At 37.0% G+C, this 19,400-nt stretch overlaps 1 protein-coding gene across 1 annotated transcript; it reads left to right on the top strand.

The window, feature by feature from the left end:
• The first annotated feature begins 207 nt into the window (after positions 1-207).
• Positions 208-8,212, top strand: cxcl12a (chemokine (C-X-C motif) ligand 12a (stromal cell-derived factor 1)). The gene is made up of 4 exons (XM_079842976.1): positions 208-395; positions 1,842-1,959; positions 4,567-4,650; positions 6,038-8,212. The coding sequence occupies exons 1-4, from the start codon at positions 329-331 to the stop codon at positions 6,066-6,068; spliced, it is 300 nt and encodes a 99-aa protein (XP_079699102.1). The 5' UTR covers positions 208-328; the 3' UTR covers positions 6,069-8,212.
• Positions 8,213-19,400: the final 11,188 nt, after the last annotated feature.

Genomic DNA, 19,400 nt, shown 5'->3' with positions numbered 1-19,400 from the left:
TGCTCACGTCTTGACCCACAGTATTTATATTCACAATATCCATCACCAAACTCCAAATATTAAATCATGAATACAAATATATATTTCTCCATAGAAAAAAGTAAGTACTACTTTAATTTGGTGCCAGAAATGTAATAGAGGATATCTGTAGTGCCAATAGCTTACAAATCATCGTGGGAACACCCACTTTCTCCTTTTGAAGGTGGGGGGATCGGAGTGGGTGTCTGGACTAGAGCCTGTGCGCAAATTTAACTCAGAGACACAGTTGCTGCTGTCACAGTTGCTCCTGGATTCTACATTGTGCGGATCTCTTCTTCACACTGCAAACATGGATGTGAAAGTGATCGTAGTATTCGCTCTGATAGCGGTCGTCATGCATGCACCGGTGTCAAATGGTGAGTTGTTGTTCAGTAGATACTTCTTTGCAAATGTTTACATTATTTTTGCATTGTGCATGAAACTTAGGTGCATGTTTTGGCGACTAACAATTGATGCAACTATTGCAAAGTGTATGATTCGTAACGTGCACCTGTGTAAGAACGACGCATATTTCAGTGCATTTACGCATTTAGATTTATGGTGTGAATTAAATGCAAAACGTTTTTTTATGCTTTGCGCAGGTTTTTTATTTTTATTTTTAATACTTAATCAGAAAAAAACCCATGCGAGTTATTTAGGCTACACCAGTTGGTTTGATATTTTAACTTCAAAAACGCACGTGATTTTTCCAAATATTCTAAGCAACAGACTGATGCGCTCGCGGTCGGGAGAGCAGAGATACACTGGCACGGCGTTGATTAATGTGTGTATTTGTCGCCCTCTTTGTTATCTCTTAATTACCCACAAATTAGAGGATAAAACAGAACCGCAGAGATAGCGCCAGTCTTTACTTCAATCGAGCCAGAGCGCACGGCTCTAACTATGGTTTGCGCGTTTACATAACAATAAAAATAGATTACTAGAGATGTCATTAGCATTTTACAAGTGGACTAACGTGGATAGAGCTCCGTTAAGTCGCAGGTAATTCACACCTCTGGACTCTTGTGAGTGGGCGATGTCCGTTAAAGGATTTGCGTACGTGCGCCGTGCCGTCTTCACTTACAATGTAAAGCTGCTCGAGCTGTTAAGTCTCTGCTTCCTTGAGCGCGTAACAGGTCTGAGCCAAATGGAACAATAATCCCAGCCCTGCATACAACTCACTCGCTTTCTGTCCAAGAACGGGAAGGCTATTCAAATAGCGTCCACGCATTTGCGTGCACGCGCGTCACAATTCATACAGCCTAGCGATGACTACTTTATTTATTTTTAAATAACTTAAATGTAGGTTAAAGCATGAATGCACTAAACATTTCTCATCAAATCTATTCAATTGAAGTGCTTTATAAATCCACCTAAAATCGGAATATATACTATGAGTGCATAACATATTAAACAATATCATAGCCCCAATATATAGCATAAATTGCTTAAAAATAAAACAAATCCCTTGTTTATATCTTTCAGTTTTCATTAACAGAGGATCATGCACCCTCAGTGTGTCTGAAAATTGTGCTGGTTGTTATTAGAGTGTTGCAATAGTGAATTTGGAGGTTAAAGCATGATTGCATAATGGATTTTGAAAATTAAACCAAATCTTTTAAGTTTCATTTTTAGTCAATGATGCGGTTTCCTTTTACAAAGCACATCTGTGGTATTAGCTGCAGAGCAGAAAGTGATTTACATGTGTCTATATTTTCATTAAACATCATTATTCATCATGATTTCATCCCGTGCTCACATGCACCGAATTACAAGAATCGCTCCGACAGCTGAATTGAGTTTCTCTCCTCATTCTTCTCCAGCCAAGCCCATCAGCCTGGTAGAGAGATGCTGGTGCCGTTCCACAGTCAACACTGTCCCACAGAGAAGCATTCGCGAGCTCAAGTTCCTCCACACACCCAACTGCCCCTTCCAAGTCATGTGAGTCTCCACTCTAAACTCTCTCGCTCTGCCTCTGATGAGGTGTCTGCCTGACCCAGAAACACATCACTTCACCCCTTCAATCTCCAAATACTGAAGGGGCACTGAATGGGGCAGGAATTGGCCTCCCCTGTCTGGCATTATACCGCTGGACAGGCTCTCACAATTGCACACATCCAGGGGGAAATGCTATAGGAGGGGGTAGGACCTTTAAGCATGGATGCATTCGTATTTTGTACAGGAAAACAGCATCATAGGGGTCCGAAAGAGTTCCTCTCCAAGTTCTTTCTCACACATGTAAAGGGCTTGAATGATGTGCTTAGTCACACACCATAGCCTTGCATGCTGATGGGAACTCTCCTCCCTGCATGTTTTCACCTCTGTTGAGTGAAGTGTTCAAAACAGCTGCTTTATTTGGATTTTTAACCAAGATTAATGGCATTGGCATGTCAAAGTCCATTACGAATGTCATTTATTTTCCATACCATAAATGCTCACCAAGGCGTAAACAAAGACTTAAACTGTGTCAAAGGGTCAGCGAGATAAAAACAGCTGGTTAGACTCAAAAATCACAAGCCGACTAACGATTGCCACAAAAGCCATAGGCAAAACCCTGGAGAGCAGATCAGAACCTGAATCCCAAAGCTCAAGAGCCCTTGATACTTCAAATCTGCATTGATGAGTGATGCTGGTAACACTATCTACCAGTGTTTGCTGTTGGCCTTGGCTCGCTGTGAAGTAATTACTACCTGCTGTTTGCAGTCCAGACCCTCTCCAACTCCTGCTGACTAGATCGAGATAGACCAACAAATGCCAGGCCCCGATTAACTGCTGCTATACTTCAAAAGAGCGAGCTAACCAAATTAGAGGGGATCTGTGAATTGAAGATAAGAACTGATTACTTTAATGATACAGATATGATGATAGTGGACACATGCTTTAAGCTAATCTTGTCTCCGAAGAATGTTCTCATCCTCATGAACTTTTCAAGGATTTATATTATGTAGTAAGTAGAGTAAAGTCCACACACTGAGTTTACAACTGTTCAAAACATTTATTAATAAACAGTGCAAACTAGAGGTGTAACAATACATAGTGTCACAATATATCGCAATACAAAAATGCAACAATATGTATTGTGTATTCACGCGAAATGAAAATTATTCAAGTTTACAGAGTTTTAGTGTCAGTATTACATTAAACTACTATATATAATGTTGAGTATAATGTATAATAATACAATGGGGGAATATTTGTGGGTCCTGATAATGTCAAACATATTATGTCACCAGTAAAAAGTGGCTAAATGTACCTGTATCTAAAATAATTCTGTATTTTCAGCTTCAGAATCATGAATATTTTTATTCTGGTGTCACCATTGACCTGTGCATTGGGTTACCAGTACCAAGTCCAAGACTATTAATTTCCACCCCCAATATAATACCAAATTTAGCATTTTAATCAACATTACATTTTTTTGTTAACCTTTCACCATATGTCTTAGAGGATCGCAATAATATCGCATCGTGTGAGTATTGTGATATGAATCGAATCTTGACATGAGGGTATCGTTACACTCCTAATGCAAACTGGTGCCTGATGAAGACCTGACAGTCGAAACGTTGCACTGTTTATTAATAAATCTTTTAGTTTTTTTGCCCAATTAAGGTTTGGGATGTGCACGCCTTTTTTGTACTTTATATTATGCCGTGCCATTCATTGTGGCTCCTTTAGGAATGCGTTACTCACAGGATTATGAGAAGGACAACAAATCACAGCTGTGAAGTTCAGCAGACCGTTTCTGTGTGTGTGTGTGTGTGTGTGTGTGAGTGTGTGTGTGTCACATCCAAATCATCACATTAACTTTAATGTATGCCAGAAAGCCTGGGTTTAAATAACTTTTCATAGTAAGCCTTCACAGCATCATGTACGCATTCCAAAGAAGACAAAAAAATAAAAAATAAAGCCTAAACATTTGAATTAAAATAACAATAAATATTACTATTATGATTATTACATTCATCCGTGTCAATTTAAAAATTAAATAGTCTATAAATACAATATTATGCTGTTCAAATATTTTTATTGTAAGTTAAAATTCACAAATTATATTATATTATATATACTTTTCCTAATAGGAAAGAGTTTAAATGATTTGTCAGTTGTAGACAATTGAAAACAAATGGTTCACCTGTGCTGACAAGACTCCTATAATCTAATCTTTTTGCTGAGAGCTACAAGGAAGATTGTGATAACAATCTGACAATCTGTTAAGACCTGTAGGGAAAACGGGAATGCAGATGCAAGAAAAGAATACTCAGAGTGATGAGAGAGTGCAGTGTAATATCACTTACTAGAGAGAGGAGTGACTGAGAACCAACTGCTTGGCTGAGCTTGAATGCACAACTGTTCTGCTATTGTATGGCTGATGCTGACTATGGGGTTTCTATTGTAGTGCATTCAAATTCTGCTCACAATGGGCTCTTGTAGCGTTATACTTAGTAATGATTGCTTGCTTATACTGCAATTTGAATGTCTAAAAAAGTTCAAATTTCAGCACCACGATTCAATAAAGGTATAATGAAAACGTACACTTTTCACCCGCAGTGCCAAACTGAAGAGCAACAAGGAGGTGTGCATTAACCCAGAGACCAAGTGGCTGCAACAGTACCTGAAGAACGCCCTGAACAAGTAAGGAAACCCTTTTTGACAAATAGGAGCGGAGAAATGGGAGAAACTGGAGAGGAAAAACAAGGCCACACACATTCGTTTTTTAGCATTGTTCACAAATGCAAAATAAATGGCCATACAGATTCGATTCCAATGAACAAAATGAGACTCTTATCAGTCAAAATTATGCATCGCATCAGATATCAAAGTCTCAGTGTGATAGTTTATGTAGTGGTCTCTAAATACTGGTCTTTCTTGTTTCTCACAAAAGATTCCCGGATTGTTTCTCAGATTTCTTTCGAATGTTTTTTGTTCGGTTATAGTGCTCTGAAATATTTATCTAAAGTTGATGTGTAAGATTAGCAGCTACTGCCTAGCTAATGAAAAACATGTTCAGGCTGTGCGGCTTTGCCTTAATAGTGCCTCCGCTGATTGTTATCGTGAATGTCCAAACAAAGTAAAACAAGCTTTTGTTGTACTGAATCTGAAAGACATTTTCCCTCATCTGATCATGAGTTTTTTGATCATGGGGCCGGTTGCCATCATCTTTCATTCACTGCTAGTTGCAAGATTGCTGTGCACCCTGGTTGAATTTGAGAGGGGGTGGGTGAATATAAAGCATATGGATGTATGGCAAACCAGTAAGGGGCTGCCTTCATTGGTGTGTTTGTACCTGTTAAACAATAATCATTGTCTAAAGGGCTAGAAAAGTGTGAACTGTCCGGTCTGCACAACAAAACATTCGTAGCTAGAGATGAACGATGGCTCCTTGAGGCTGAACACCCATGAATGGTCTCTGGACGTTAATGAGCACATACTGTGCGGTCATTAGTACAGCTCAATAAGTGAAAAAGGAAGTTGTACATCTGCAGGTAGTGAGGGAGGTTTCTGCCAGCTGCAACACCTCTGGTCAATGAGCTACAAAACAGCTCAGACATTCTGGTCATGTGACTTACTTAGCTGAAGTCTAATTAAAATGTTTTTTTTTTTTTAAATACTATCAAACTAATATATTGAGACAACTGTACCGGAAGCCTTCTTTAGGCCAAATTTGCAGGGGGAAAAAATCTGTCTGACCAATAGCAGACAGGGGAGTGTTCAGGACAAAAACCTATTTGAAAATGATTTTGGTCATTAAAAAGTTGGTTGACATTAGTAGCTCAAAAATGCGATGATTTTCATGATTTCCGCAGCTTCAGCCCAATTAAAACTAACAGCATGCAGTTACTAAAAGAAATGGCCTATAAAAAGTACAGACATGTCTGTTACGTTCTTGCCAGACGCATAATTTAGCTTTACTGTTTTAATCACTGTGGAGATACAGGCCTGCTTCTATTCACTTTCATAATAAATTCAATGACGGTCTGTGATTTGTCTCATTGTAACATTTCGCTTCTCCTCGTTTCAGAATGAAAAAAGCCCAACAACAGTCGAACTAAGAAGTCTGCCAGATGACAAGGGAATCTGACAGCCCACCGTCACAGATATGTACCATATAGTCCTCTGGCATGCTTGCTGACCCAGCACTTAACCTGCCAAATATGCATCCCCAGTAAATGACTCAGCAAAAGACCACCAGACCACCATCACCACCCATGTAGTCTCCTCTGTTAGCGCCAAGTGCAATTATATATGTATGACAGTGTTTTTTCTTTCTTTTTTACGTATGATATGTATATACAATGTTTTTTTTATATCGTCTTAAAAACAGTAAAGAGATATTTTTGGAGTCGTGTTTGCTCCTTGTTTGTTGTGTCATGTTGGGTTAGGCAGAACAGCATTGAGATAATGAGGTATTTTGGAGCAAACATTCAAAACTATGAATATGTGTTTTAATCTTAGATGCAAAGATGTGACTTCACATTAGCAGGAATGAAGTTCTGATAATTCATATGCATGCAAGTTATTTGACACAAAAAGAAGGGCATTGGTTTTTTTACCTTTTTGTTATGTATTTATCCATTTCATAATTTAGATATCTGTAACAGCATAAACTGCATGTAAACATTCTATGGCATATACGAAACAAAAAAAAGATTCACATGTTTTATTCTTGGAAAGGCAGGGTTACTTTGCCAAACAAACTATTTAGACCTTGCATGAACCCAAACAGGTTTTGAATGACTTTGGGGAATGTAATTGGCTTTACTGGAAAGCGTTCATGGGCCAATAGAGAGTCTTTTTGAATGTTCTGTCGGTTGTTAATTGACCGATTTGAACTCAGCATTACAACATGCTAAATGTTGCTTCACGTTCAGCAGAAATATGTCATTAGAGACAGTTGTGCTTCAAAACACGTCATCAATTAACAAAGAAAAAAGAGGTTGGAGAATTTACAGCCTAGTTCTGGACTAATGCATTCATTCAGTGATGAAAACTAAATTTAATTTTAAAAAAAGCAGTGTTAGTGGAACATCTGAGGTAGACCATGAGACAGAACTAATTGACATATTGACTACCTATATATATAACAACGCACTTTATAACCCCTTGTGACATTTACGGAAAAAAAGGAAAAAAATAAGAATCTGGATGATGTCCACTACATAGTGAATAGTTCTAGAGCCTAAAGTATTGTGTTTAGACGTAGTTATGACTGTATTGCCACATTTATTAAACATTTGTATCTTCAGCATCAGATTTTATTATTTTGAGTGGGTTTATTTGTTTAATTTTTGTGGATTATTTCACATCTACATTTAAGAACGGTCAGATTATTCATTTCAAAATGAACAATAGCTGAATAACTGACATGTCCATCCCACTTTTTAATAATAAATACATGTAAATAAATCTATCTAGCATGATTTACAAATATCACAAAATATTGAACCCGAAAAGACATCTCAGAATCACTCTAATCAAAAACCTAAAGCTTGTGTTTCCCTTGGACAACGGTTTTGTCTAGGAATACACGTAATGTGAACACCACACAGCAAAGTATGCCAATGCCTTTTGCCTCTCTAAAGAAAATTAGCGTATGGAATTTGTCTGTTACTACTGGCAATTTTATAATGTTGAGCCGTTAAAGCACCAGGCCTCATTTACAAACCCAACCCTGGGGCACAAAATCTATAGGGAAACATAATGTCTACCCTGTTCTTCCACTGGAGTCTGTGTACTGGATGAAGGGTTAGAGCCCCCTGCTGTACAGCTGCATTCCTATTAACATGGAGGAAAACAATTATATCTTGCAAAAAATAACATGCACTTCTTTGAAAAAAAGATATTTCAGAATGTGGTTATTAAAAAAAAAAAAAATCTCTTTGAAATTGTCCCAGTGTAGTGATGCCATTAAATAAAACATTACCCTGATTTAATGAAAAAAAAGCTATTTTTAAGGGAAGCCATTTCATTAGACATTCCATCAAATAGTCACTATTTTCAACACTGTATAGTTAACTGTAGCATATACTGTCCTTCCATTCCCTTTTTCCCACTTAATGTGAAGATTACTTATATGTATATGGCAGCTTATGATAGCATTAAGCACATCTGTTGTTCTTTCTTTTGTGAGTGTACATTGGTTTGATTTAGTCCCTAAAGTGTTTATTTTGAAATAAATCATTATGAAGAATTCTGTATCACGTTTTACTAATGGATGCGTATGAACATCAGTCATGTCACCTGTGATTTGGTTCACACCAAGAAAAAAGTGGTCACCTGCCACCTGTATGTCTCCAACAATTAGAATCTAGATGTTAAATGAGGAAAAGGGGAATTAAGAATTTCAAATGGGGGTCACGAATTGCAGGCAGACTCACAATTCACACCTTGATTCCACACAGCTTTTATAAATAATCCTGGCAGCACTTTTAAGATTTACATGAGACTTTTCACTTGTCCAACATCCAATAAGTTTTAGTTTAAAATAAAATATTTGCCTTGTACATTTTATAAGCTGTCATATTCAATTTCCCTTAAAAATGGAAAAAGAAACCCAATAAAAACCTTACTCTCAGAAGAAATAATCTCTTGCACAGCAGGGGAAATTTGGTCATATTACGGCTTCATATAGCTGTCAAAATCAATATTAACTATAAGGGCAAAATAAATTAATAATATTGCCAGTCATAAAATCTGGTACAGAGCTGTTATGAAACACGTATGCTCTGATAAGGTGCAAAAGAGATTAAATCTAATTTGTACTTGAGATACTAATTCAAAACAGAAATTGAACTGATAAAATGGTATAAAAGTACATACATCTGTTTTACGCATAAATAGCTCATACAAGGTCAAATGATTTTAATACTTACAAAACAGATGCTTTAAGCTAATTCATTATCAAAGATTATTGACCACATACAATAGTTTTAAAAAGACAAAGGGGATGCGAGACTATATATATATATGTGTGTGATATATGAAAACCCTGGCCTGATAAATGACCAGAAAAGACAAGAGATGTAAATTGTTCATGCAAGTGACAGATGTTTAACATAATCCAGAATGAGAAACATACAGTTTCTTTGTTATCATTATAGCAAAAAAAGGTTTTAGAGTTAAGTGGATAATTAGAAGTTTTAGTTCAACGCAACTTCTGACACCAATCTCACAAAAGCCACAATGCTTCTAACAGGTCATAGTTGTAGGAATTCTCTGGAGATTAACTGATATATTCAGCAGAGCTTGAATTAAAGGAAAAGTTTAAATTGAAAATACAGAAGTTTGCCGAGCAACTGCATGTAAGAATAATACATCAAGCTACTTGTTTGAACAAGCATGAAAATTAGGACACTTAGGCCACATTTACATTGCAGGTCTTGATGCCCAGTTCCATTTGATGACTACTTTTTGAGGACCTACTATCTTTTAAAAGTGACCCATATGCGATATCTGTATTTTTTTTATTGCAAAGGAAAGATTACAGATAGTAACAGTAAGAAAATAAGGACATAATGCGGACATAATCAAAAGAGGTTATAAGAATTACATAAATCAACACACTATAACATGATGTCAACAAGAACATTTAAAGGTTCCTTACAAAAGACTCAAGGATGTTATATGTTTTTGACATTTTCTTAAAGGAAGTAAAAAGGGACTTTATGTAAGAGGAGAACATTCTAAAATGACAGCGAGTGGTTCTGGCTTTGTGAAGATGAAATTTCCCCAGAAGACAAAGTAATAATACAGTACAAATCAAGATAATAGATTCTGTCATTTGTACCAACTTGTTCTAGCAGGAGAATACTAACATACTAACTTCTGACCAAAAAGACTGAATGGAGAATGGGCGATATCTGCATTTAAATTATACACTTGGCGAAACAACCAAAGGCAGACGTACTGACCCAGAAAAGCTAGGCCGATAAGGAAGAAAAAAATAGTGGGATTTGCAATGGAAGCAGACGAAATGATAATACAAGCTTTTGCTTTCAACACCATTTTTAGAGGTCACCAAAAACATCGGGTTGAGCCTTTGTCTTCCATAGAGTGGAGGAGGTATGACATCACTTTGTAGGCCTACCGGCAGTTAGCATCACACTGGTTCGCTAGATGAAAACCCAATAGGATTTTCCATAGGCTTTTGGATTATCACTAAAAACAAGCTCTGTGATCAATACAAGTTTATGATACTAATACATTTGTACATCAAGATAATTATTTAAAAATAATTTAAGATGCATAACAGCTAAAAAAAAATTATAATAATTCACGAGTGGGGTAATACTGATGTATTTTATGTTGTAGAATAAAACATGAAAGAGTCTTGAGCTTGTGATCATCACAGACCTTATTTAAGTCATTTAACCAAACTCAAAAAACCCATTGACTTCGGGGCGATGGAACCGGAAGTCCTAAAATGCTAACTCGTTTCTGCATTTTGGCCTACAAAGTGAAGTCATACCTGCACCACTCTATTGTGCCATTGAAAAGAGTCATGTGATCACGGTTGGTGTCCACCTGAGTTGACGTCTTTTGTCACGTTGTTTCAATTTCATACAACTCGTATTGACAGGGGAATATCAATGGCAGACGCAAATGCACATATCAGATTTATTTCCACACATGAATGAGGCCTGAAACCAATCTGAGAGTATCGGAATCCATTTGCTTTTTCCCCCGTTTACACGTGGGTTACACGAATTGGGTCACATGAACCATGTAATGTACTTACAGTTAAAATTGCTTCCTCAGACTTCTTGAAGAAATCATGTACAAAAATACACAGAAATCCTTCACAGAAGCCAAAGGAATTTAATTCTGTGTGCATTATTAGTCCTTTCTTAAAAATTGAAAACCCATGTATAGTGAAAGTGTATAATTTAAGTTTATTAATCAAGTGGTCATTGTGTGGTGAACTTTGACATGTTTATGTCAGATCTACGGTCTACAATTATTGTGTAAATCTGTTTGAGGATGCCTCATTTTACAGCCTATCATCAACTACATGGAATGAGCTGCAGTATTCAAAGAGGAAGCTACAAAGATATCATGAACCAGATCAGTGGTTTGTGTGTTGCTGTGAAGACAGATAAGATGAAGTGAATTATGAGTGTCAGTTTAACTACACCGCAGGGGATAAAGAATGTACTTCAGAAGGTGATACAAATATGTTTGCCTTAAGTAAAGAAAAAGTTGACAATAAGGTTTAATTTCTTAACATGGCATGAACTAACCATGAGCAATACATTTGTTACTGTATTTGTTAATCTTTGTTAATGTTAGTTAATAAAAATACAGTGCATTAACTTTTATTTTAATAATGTATTAGTAAATGTATAAATTAACATTAACAAAGATTAATAAATGCTGAAGAGGTCATTAGTTCATGTTAACTAATGTTAATAAATTATCCTTATTGTAAAGTGTTACCATATTGTTTAGTGTCAATATGTTGTTTAATCATTGTTTAGCCAGTAATAACCATTTAACTTTCCTTTAATTAAATCTTTTGACATTTCCATTTAATGATAAAGCAACAAAAGAAGCAAACTCTTCTTGTCACAGATATGCAAGTAATACTGAAGTAAAAGATTAAAAATATAAAAAGTTTATTTAAAATGCTGTTTTTCCACTATGCTTAATTCAATGGATGTTTAACACATGCAGTCAAAAGATCGGTCACTTTAGAATGGCAAAAACCCAGAAGTCCCAAAAGCACACAAAATAAACAGTCACTCTGAACATAAATGAACATTTGAATGCACAAAACAAGTTCTGTGAAACAATAACAAAAAGCTGTCAAAAATATTTTTTAATTACTGAAAGAACAAAGTATCAAATGTGCATCATGAAGCATAAAAAAAGTATAATAATTCCACTTGACATTAGGACAGTTTGTCAAAACTCAAGTCAAGTTTTTATAATCTATTTCAATACATTTCTGGAGAAAAGGCGACGGCACAAATACTAACATGCATCAAGTCTGAAATATTCATTAAAAAGCTTTTACCGCCATCTAAACATGTTGTACTCTATTTAGAGGAAGGAAATACATTATACAAGTTCAAAGAAACATAGAAGTGTGTCTGTTTTACACAGACATCACCATCAAGCTTTTAGCTCTGCTAATTTCAAGTTCCTGTAACTTGATGACCTCACAAAACAAGCAGTAAAGGCTCTACATGTAATATAATCATTAATATGTTTTGTCAATATTATTGAAAGTAATTAGAAAGGTTTTTTTTATTTTTGTTTGCGCTGTAATTATTATTAAAAAAAATGAGCATGGTAAAAATGATTCCTACCTTACATTACCCTCATTCAGATCAATGATAGTTCACAGCGGTTAATTCTCATATGGTTTCTACGTCAACCCCTGCGTTACATTTTGTCTAATCTTTCAAATTGCTTGAAAACCCTTCTAATTCGCTCCCCAGAGGACAAACAGCAAGGGCTACTGCACTTTCTCATCACAATCTCTCTGAAGTTGTACGATGTGGCCTATGGCCATTTAACTTACTCATATCCTTGCCTTATTGCAAGCATGTGCTCAAATACTTACACAAGGTTGTGTGACAACCACTAAGTCACAATCCACCAGGGAAATCGCATTGGCAGGCACTTATTGTTTCTATATCTGATGACCCTTTACAATACAGCAAGCACACGCTTCCCTGAAAAGGGCAATAATGATTTCAGAATGGCTCCATTTGAAACTTTTCCTGATTGTACATAGCTGAAAGCCCATTTAATGCCTTTAATTGTGCTCGTACTGGATAGAACCTCCAGAGACATAAATCAATTCTAGAAGGAAACAATTGCTGAATTTCTCGAGGGAATAGCAACAACTGAACAGTGTTCATGTACATAACATCTGCAGAGTCCCTTCAAAATATGATAAAACAGCCCCCTATGGTTGATGTAGCTATATCTTTCATGTGTTAATGGAGGTTATTAAATTTAATGCCACACATTTCCATAGTCAGAGTCCGAGGGATTATACACTTATAAGCTTCAACAAGGGTGAACACAGAGGTTGGCGAGAGGTCTGAACTGCAGACAAAGCAATGCACAGCCAGATTCTTTTGGAGTGACTCAGGCTCTGATGGAGGCTCCCCATCCTCCAACCATGTGAAATCCCTCTTTCAGATGGCTGGTGCTCTTTTTGATCACATATATTCACAAGACAATACACTCTATTTCATGTGGTGAAGCAACCAATAGAAAATTATTTCTCTGGGGCCTAACGAGGGGTGAGGGGTCCTGTTTTTTCTCCCCTACCTAAAAAAAATACTGAGGAAGCCACACTGAAATAATTCTCTATTATTCATTCATTCATTTCACTGTACTCAAGAGGATGAGAACAGTGAGGACAGTGAGGCCCTAGGTGACTAAACCACTTATCTAATGTCTAGACTGATGATCTTATGTGATTTTTGAAACATTATCCAATATATCCAAGTTTTAACTAATAAGAATCAGAAAAAGGCAAAGATTCTATTCCAAAGTCACGTTTGCTTGTGTTACTATATTATGCCTGGTCACGAAATTACGATGACTTTACAAGGTCAACAATGTTAACATTAGTTAATTCATTAGGTATCACAAACTAACAATGAAATTTTTTTTACAGCATTTATTCATCTACATTACTGTTAAAGGGTTAAAGGTGCACTGTGTACATTTTAGCGACATCTAGTGGTGAGGTTTGCGGTTTGAATTGCAACCGTCCACCGTTCACCCCTACCTTTTGAAGCACATATTAGAGAAGCTACGGTGACCGACACAGGACAAAGATGTCGTCGTCTGACGGCGCATTCACACGGGCCGTCAGCGTCAACGCTTGACGGAGGGCGTGGCTGAAGCTTGATGCTGACGCGACCGTCATAGTGACAACAGCCAATCACATCACTTGCCGCTTGGACCACAACACAACACAAAAAAGCGCCTTTTTGACAGCTAGTCTGTGAGACTATTTTGTGTATGAAAACTGATCACTTTAAAGGTCCCATGGCATGAAATTTTCATTTTATGAGGTATTTCAACATTAATATGAGTTCCCCTAGCCTGAATATTGTCCCCAAGTGGATAGAAATGTTGATCGGTGTAAACCGAGTTCTGGGTGTCTTTCTCTGCCTTTGAAAAAAAAAAGACAGGCCAGACGAGCCAATCCTGAAGTCTCCTGTTTTGACGTCCAAACAGGAACGGTTACCTCCCTTTCCTCCGCCCAGAGAATCTGGCACGCCAATGCAAACGCTCGAGAGATCATGGCTTGTGAACGAGTGAATGCTGGCAGTTTCTCAGTGTTTGGATGAACAAATGAAAACAGAAGTCTTTTTTCAGTTCCTTCTGATCTGTGATCAGTGATTTCTTATGTGTAGCTAATTATTTATTATTCGTGCACAAACTGCGGCTTCTCTCTCTCCCGACAGAACAGTGTTTTCGTGTTTTCTATCTATCTGAGTCAGTGTTTTGTACGTCCTCGTCGCGTTTATCTGTTCTAAAATGTGCATATAGTAGTGAGTTTCTGCTCAACATCAGCAGACTCATATCTCTTTAGAGATAAACCTCACGCACGCCGAAGCTCGGGCTGCACTGGCCGGTCGGCCTTCAACATCACCGACCCCCAGTACTGCATCTGGCCCACAGCGGAGGCACCAAACGCGGCGTGAGATTAAGCAGAAGGAGGGTAAGCTTGAGCATATCCGGGCTAGGCAGCTTTCCCCACAATAAACTGGATTACATTCGATTACTGCTGTTGTGTCTTTGTTTGCGCTGTGTACTCAATGCGCGTCACTGACGCTTTTCATATGATTGGAACATATCTAAAAATAATGCTATAATCAACACTTACTCGTAACTCGTTCATCTCGACAGCTGTAATGGTACATTGCATGTGTTACAAAGTTGGTAGAATAATGATGAAGACGGACTCGGCGTGACTGGGACTCGTGTTTATTCAGAACTCTCAGATACAAACAAAATAAACTTGCGCAGACAGCTCTCTCATAACTCAGTAGTTACCAGTGTTGGGGGTAACGCATTACAAGTAACTTGAGTTACGTAATAATATTACTTTTTCAAGTAACTAGTAAAGTAACGCATTACTGTTCAAATTTACAACAAAATATCTGAGTTACTTTTTCAAAAAAGTAACGCAAGTTACTTTTTCACATTAATTTGACTGACAGCTCTCCTGCCCCCATGTTGTGAAAAATAAGTGCAGAGGCGTTGTGTGTAAACATGATGGTTATTGTAGTTCTAGACTAAATGTGAGCATTTACTCATCTCACTTGCACAATAAAGATTCTGTACTCCTCAAAATGAATAAAATCAGTCAAATGCAAAATCAGAGTACTCAAACCTCAAATATATAAATGTTAAATAAAACAAATATTTTCATGCATTTAATCTACCTTTACTGACCAATGTCGTGCTGCTGACCTTTGATGATTCAGTTAAGCCATGAGCAAAAATTACTAGATTTTTTGTTTTTATTGGTAAAACGTTTTTCTCCTGCGTCCTATTCTTCCATTATCCAGAATGGCAGCACATTTATACCTCAGCCTGAGGCCTATTATTTCAATTTTGGTATGAAGAGGTCTTTACATTTGCACAAAAAATGACTTTTTTTGCTATTAAAAAACAAAACTAAAAAGCAAGCCCAGCCCAGGTGAGAAAAAGTAACGCAAAAGTAACGCAAAAGTAACGTAACGCATTACTTTTATTAAACAGTAACTAAGTAACTCAATTAGTTACTTTTTAAGGGAGTAACGCAATATTGTAATGCATTACTTTTCAAAGTAACTTTCCCCAACACTGGTAGTTACTATAAATAACTTTGTTAGCAATCGGTCCGTCTCTGGTACATTAGTGATGTCCGGTTCGCGAACTAATCATTCTTTTGAACCGGTTCTTTTTAGTGAACCGAATCAGTTCACCAAATCGGACTGAATCGTTCTAAAGGGTTCGCGTCTCGAGTCAGCGCTGATCCATAATTTACTAGAGTTACTAACTTTCTGACATGAGTGACAGCCCCTCCGACTAGAAATAACCTGAAGTATATTCTAGTAACTACAACAGTTCACTGAACTGAGACGTACTGACAGAACTGATGTGAACTCCGGTCCATCCGTCTCTCTGGCAGCAGCTCGTGCCTGGTAGACCTCGTTAAACCACGCCCCCTCCGCTCATTTCAAATGCAAAGATGTCAGCCAATCACAACAGTGGGCGTTTTTACTGAAGTCTCACAGCAGACACGCCTCTTGAAACAGGGCATTCAGCCACAGGGCAAACATCAGTATTGAAAAAATGCCTTTTATTTCTAAATTATGACATTTTATGATGTAAAAATCATACTAACAATATAAGTACACCTCAGGAAACATTATAAAATAATAGAAAAATGCCATGCCATGGGACCTTTAATATTTGATTCCTCATTTGGCTGGGGGATAGCACCCATTTGAACCACACATGATATGATATGCTGCCTGTCATTCAATGATAAACAGAGTACACGGACAGAATACAAGCATGATACATACCAGATTCTCCAACCGTCTCTGTCACCTCCTTCCAGGCCTGGTCTCTCCGGTTTGTGTCCCGGTATGTAAATAATGATTGGTCGTAAAGGACCGGGTGATTACCCACCGCAATTATTAGCTTTTCCTCCATTTTAGATTGTTCTTCACTCTTCATTCACCGGTGTTTTAAACGAACGCTATTGGCTAGCGTCTGCTCTAGGATATTTGCATAGGTTGATCTGATTGGATGATGCCTGCGTTGGCGCTTGAAAAGTTGAGAAATCTTCAACTTTTGCCGCTTGCAACGCGAGTGAAGCGACGCAAGGGAACCCACAATTCAGTTCGTCAACGCAAGACGTCACCCATTTAAAGTAAATGAGAAGCGTTGACGCCGACACCGCGTGTGAATGCGGCATAAGACAGCAGAGTAGCTAGCGCTCTGTAGAGCAGTTTGTCCATTTAGGGCTACTGTAGAAACATAGCGGCGCAAAATGGTTCATTTGTAAGGTCTTTATAAACCACTGAAAACATGAATAAAATGTTTTTATTATTTATAATTATATTGCATTTCTGTCTAGACTTGGTAAACCCAGCCTGATCTAATGGCGATTTGATTTCGCCCGGCAACTCAGTCTGGAAACCTGTACATTAATTTCTACTGCTTCTGTTACACTTTTGCGGGAACCAATCACAGACTGGCTTATCCACCTGGCCCGCTATTGGAGGGATTATCACGATGACGGATAGAGAAGCGATGGGTCGTTGCCCGTTGATCACGCCTCTTGTGGTCTGATTGGTTGAAGGACTATCCAATTGCGTACAGTCATTTGAATTATGCTTGTTTATCACGCCTCTTGTAGTCTGATTGGTTGAAGGACTATCCAATTGAGTACAGAGTCATCGTTTATGCTCGCGTGTGCAGTAGAAAATACAGAGCAGACTCCCCAGACAAATGTTCAATCTTAAATTGAGCTTGGTCTGCTGATAACCAGACAAATTTCTGTCAACAGATCATCATAAATATTACACACTGCACCTTTAAGACATATTATTTTTTAAGAAGATTTTTATGTTTTTGAAAGAAATCTCTTATGCTCACCAAGGCTGCATTTATTTGATCAAAATATATCAAAAACAGACACAATAAAAATACACTGTTTTCTATTTTTATATATCTTACAATGTAATTTATTCCTGTGATTGCAAAGGTGAAATTTCAGCATCATTACTCCAGTCTTCAGTGTCACATGATTTTTCAGAATTCATTGTAATATACTGATTTGATGCTCAAAAACATTTCTAATTGTCAAATGTTGAAAATGGTTTTTGCTGCCTAATGTTTTTGTGGAAACCATTACGCATTTTTTTCAGCATTCTTAGATGAATAAAAAAAAGTTAAAAAGATTTGTATAAAATAGATTTTTTGTGAAGGTGTAAAAGCCTTTACTGTCAATTCTGTTCAATTTAATGCAACCTTGCTGAATAAAAATAGTTTTCAAAAAAGTAAATCTTACTGACCGCAAACGTTTGAATGCTAGTGTGGATTAATGTTAATATATTATTGTTCAGGGTCAATCCATGTTTGTTTATAATAAATTACCTAATATAGATGTATTACATTTGTTAAAAATAATTAGGTTAATGTTAATTTCTATGTATTTTTAGTCAATGGCCCAAAATGGCAATGGCCTGAAGGCTTACTGTCCTTACAAATGTTTTCACAAGTTCATAACCAAGCTTTTCTAAATCTGTGCTGCAGACAATGGGACAGTACAATAAACACAAAGGCCAGACGGTATTATCTGTCTTCTCCAAGTTAAACATAAACTTATGCATGACCAGCCAAACGAAAATTTTCGGATTCCCTCAGGTTTTGAAAGCAAGGCCTTGACGCTGTGAAAGTGTGGACATCATAACACAGAATGTGATGTTCAACCCATTCAAAATGAATGGTGATTACTGCAGATGAAATTAAATTAAGATGACAGATGTAGAACGTAGGAACATGCCAGACTGGAACATAAGTTTCATAATAGAGCTCATTATATGTAATTTCATTAGGTTCATTTTTAAATTTTTCAGTCTTTATAACAGGGCTGCAGCTGAAGTGATTTTTGTTTTTCGAACTGGAATGATCAAATGGTGTTGAGTTTCTTTATTTTGGAGTGATATTAAACAAAAGACATATGAGAAGCCAAGTTGGGTCAGAGCTGTACTGGCACAAACATACTTATGTAATTTATGGCTGTTGATCAGTTCATCTATACAGGTATCAGTTGTGAAACAATAACTTGGTGCTGATCCTCATGAAATTCCTCCAGATAAATCAGCAAAAGGACCTTTACACTAATAAAAAGCACTGACACGGCTGGGAAATGTCTGAATGGCAGAAAGTCGGAAAAGACAGAGTGCAGGGCCGGTGATAATTTGTAGTTTTATTGAAGTGAGCTATTCTGGGAAGAAATGGTAATGGGATGCCGTACACAGTCTTGCTTTACACATGTAAAGGATTATAAGAGAGAGAGGGAAGTAAAGTGAGATGTATTGGACAAAGAGTAAAAAGATCTCATCAATACAAGGCTACATTTTCCAAGCTGATTTATAACTAAAATCAAATTTTAAAAAGAAGAAGAAGAAAAAAAACAATTATATAAAAGAAAAATAAAGGATGGGATACATCTACTACAATATAGAGAAAAATTTGACATTTATGTTGCAAAATATATTTCATCAGAATACAGGTACACTTTTAAATAGCTTTCAATTGGGACTATTGCAACTTGATGGTGTAATGGTGCGTTCAAGTCATGTCAAAAGATTGTGTTTATGAGTTGAACGCACATGAACGGCCAA

The sequence above is a fragment of the Gobio gobio genome (assembly GCF_949357685.1).
Source record: "Gobio gobio genome assembly, chromosome: 18".
Taxonomy (NCBI): domain Eukaryota; kingdom Metazoa; phylum Chordata; class Actinopteri; order Cypriniformes; family Gobionidae; genus Gobio; species Gobio gobio.
Note: the sequence above shows the minus strand (reverse complement) of the source record. Positions and strands in the feature narration are given on the sequence as shown.

Coding starts and splice junctions, on each gene's coding strand:
- cxcl12a (XM_079842976.1), top strand. CDS start 329: ATGGATGTGAAAGTGATCGTAGTATTCGCTCTGATAGCGGTCGTCATG. Junction 1,960..4,566: donor AACTGCCCCTTCCAAGTCAT/GTGAGTCTCCAC, acceptor TTTCACCCGCAG/TGCCAAACTGAAGAGCAACA. Junction 4,651..6,037: donor CTGAAGAACGCCCTGAACAA/GTAAGGAAACCC, acceptor TCCTCGTTTCAG/AATGAAAAAAGCCCAACAAC.